The 2,500-nt window shown below is 42.9% G+C and overlaps 1 protein-coding gene across 10 annotated transcripts in view; it reads left to right on the top strand.

Annotated features, from left to right (window-relative positions):
- The window catches only part of c2cd5 (C2 calcium dependent domain containing 5), a 44,344-nt gene that overhangs the window by 30,043 nt on the left and 11,801 nt on the right, over positions 1-2,500 (top strand). For 9 of the 10 annotated variants that reach the window (XM_031564772.2, XM_031564778.2, XM_031564776.2 and 6 more), the window contains one exon: positions 648-737. In XM_031564772.2, coding sequence (XP_031420632.1) covers positions 648-737 — 90 coding nt within the window. The other variant, XM_031564780.1, reaches the window with a different exon arrangement.

Below are 2,500 nucleotides of genomic sequence, written 5' to 3'. Positions count from 1 at the left end.
GTGAGGGAGTGAGTGCCCGTGAGGGAGGGAGTGCCTGTGAGGGTGTGCCCGTGAGGGAGTGCCTTTACGGATCCCAGGTTCAACATGCGGCTCGTGTTCCAGCCAGTTGTGTGTTGTTGTGTCCCTGCTGCTCAGGATCTATGGTTTGGCAGTTGTTCTATTGGTTAGGCTAGGTTGATGGGTATTGTTGTATGGACTACGTCAGTGTGACAGTGGGAGGATTGGCCGCAGTGGGAAGTCCTCAACCAATAGCACAAGGAATTTAACATCTTTTCCTGTGTGTAACTTCAATAAAATGTAATGAACGAAAGTCTTTTGATCTTTAGGTGGTCTTGCCCCTCAACTGTGTTGTTACTCTCCCGAGTTTGTTTAATAAAATACGCTCTTCTCCTTCATCTGTTGAAGTCTGTGACTTGTTCCCCGTAGAGTCTCTTCTTCAAGCTGCGCTCTTCTCCTTCATCAGTTGAACTCTGTGCGACCTGCTCTTCTCCTTCATCAGTTGAACTTTGACCCCTAACCCTTGTTCCCTGTAGAGTCTCTACTTCAAGCTGCGCTCTTCTCCTTCATCAGTTGAACTCTGTGTGACCTGCTCTTCTCCTTCATCAGTTGAACTCTGACCCTTAACCCCTAACCCTTGTTCCCTGTAGAGTCTCTACTTCAAGCTGCGCTCCATGGTCCCCTGCTGCCTGTGCCACCTGAACTTCGCCGTCGCCGTACCAGAGGATGAACTCATTCAGGTTTGGATATCTGTCAGAACTAATGTCTTCAGATGACTGTGTGTGTGTGTGTGTGTGTGTGTGTGTGTGTGTGTGTGTGTGTTAGGGGTTGCATGAGTGCATCATTTTACAAGTCAAGAGTGGGTAAGGGGGTGGAGTTTGTGCATCAATTAAAAGACTGCATGCTGGGGTTGGTCTCCGCACACAGAGAAAAGCATAACAATACTGATCTGGTATGAAGGGAACACATTATGATTTAATTACAGGATTAATTAGTTAATTTTTTTAACGCATTTAACAATTTCAATAAAACCAAAGTGATATGCACACTCTGCGGGAAGACGTTATCGTTTCACCGTAGCAATACCAGCCTTAAGTACCACCTCAACGCGATGCATGCGTTGGTCGGTGAGGGGAGTTAAAGTGGAATGCGCCAAACCACCCTCACTGAACAACGTAGGCCCCTCATTAAGTCTGCCTGTGCAAAGTTGACTAGCACAGTTGCCAAATGGCCAAAAGGGGATCACTGGACTTCTGTGAGTAACGATAACTACCTGGGTGTAACTGCACATCTAATCACCGACGAATGGAAGTTAAAGTCGTTTACACTAACGTGCATGAAAACAGAAGAGCGCCACTTTGCAGAGGCATGTGCACAACAGTTCCAAACTGTTGCAAGCAACTGGGCAATTTTAGACAAAACGACCACTATAGGGAAAGACAGTGCACGTAATATGATAGCCGCAGCTAGACTGCTGTAAAAGGGCATTTAGAGGCATTAGATTGTGTCATGATGTGGTTAATGGTTGTTTGACAAAAAAGAGAACAATGTTCAAACATCCTATAAAAACAATGGCTAAGAAGCCCAAAACATTTCTGTTTGATTTAAAAAGAAAAGAAAAATGTTTTATTCAACCATACAATGGCTAAGAAGCCCAAATTCTGTTTAGGATGAAGATTATATTAATGTTCCATATGGAATAGCAAAGATAACTGCTAAAGAACTGCTGAGTTGCAGCACCATTGTTTTTTTTTATTAATAAAAAAAGAAAACGTGTTAAATGTATATATCCGTCCTTTGTCATAAATCTTTTTGTTCTAACAAAAATATACCAAGAAAATTGGTAATATGTGATTAATCATGATCACCACAGAAACCTGTGATTAATCTGATAAAAAATTGTAATCATTTCACAGCCCTAAACAATACTGATCTGGTATGAAGGGAACACATAACAATACTGATCTGGGCCCGTTCGTTGTTGTTACCTAGATCATTTTCAGGATGAGATCATATAAGTCCCTCTTTTCGGTTCGTCGAAGCAACTTTGGCTAAATCACCATAGCAATAAATCACTCAATAAACTTGAACCTGCTCCAGCGCAGGCTAATTTAAGTGAAGCTGAATAAGCTTGCCACAGCCCCGGGAAAAGGAGAGATCCCATTGACCAAGGAGCGATATTAGTTAGATTAGCGTAGGGAGAGAGTTCTTCGCGATCGCCAAGATCCGTTATTCCATCATGATGAGTTCTCGTATGAGCGCTACCGATTCAGCCGACAAGGAATCATTTATTTACAAGACCTTCTCGAGCCATTTATTGCAAACACCACACGCCACAGTCGAACATTGACTATCTTGCGTTTTTTTGCGAGTGGTACATTTTTGTAGTGTTGGCGATGCGGAGAACAAAGCACTCACAATTATATGCACCATATACACCATAGCATATCATTATTGTAAACTGCTTGAGGACTCTGTGCAACCCTGTGTGTGTGTGTGTGTG

Source organism: Clupea harengus, chromosome 3 (assembly GCF_900700415.2).
Source record: "Clupea harengus chromosome 3, Ch_v2.0.2, whole genome shotgun sequence".
Classification (NCBI taxonomy): Eukaryota; Metazoa; Chordata; class Actinopteri; order Clupeiformes; family Clupeidae; genus Clupea; species Clupea harengus.
Note: the sequence above shows the minus strand (reverse complement) of the source record. Positions and strands in the feature narration are given on the sequence as shown.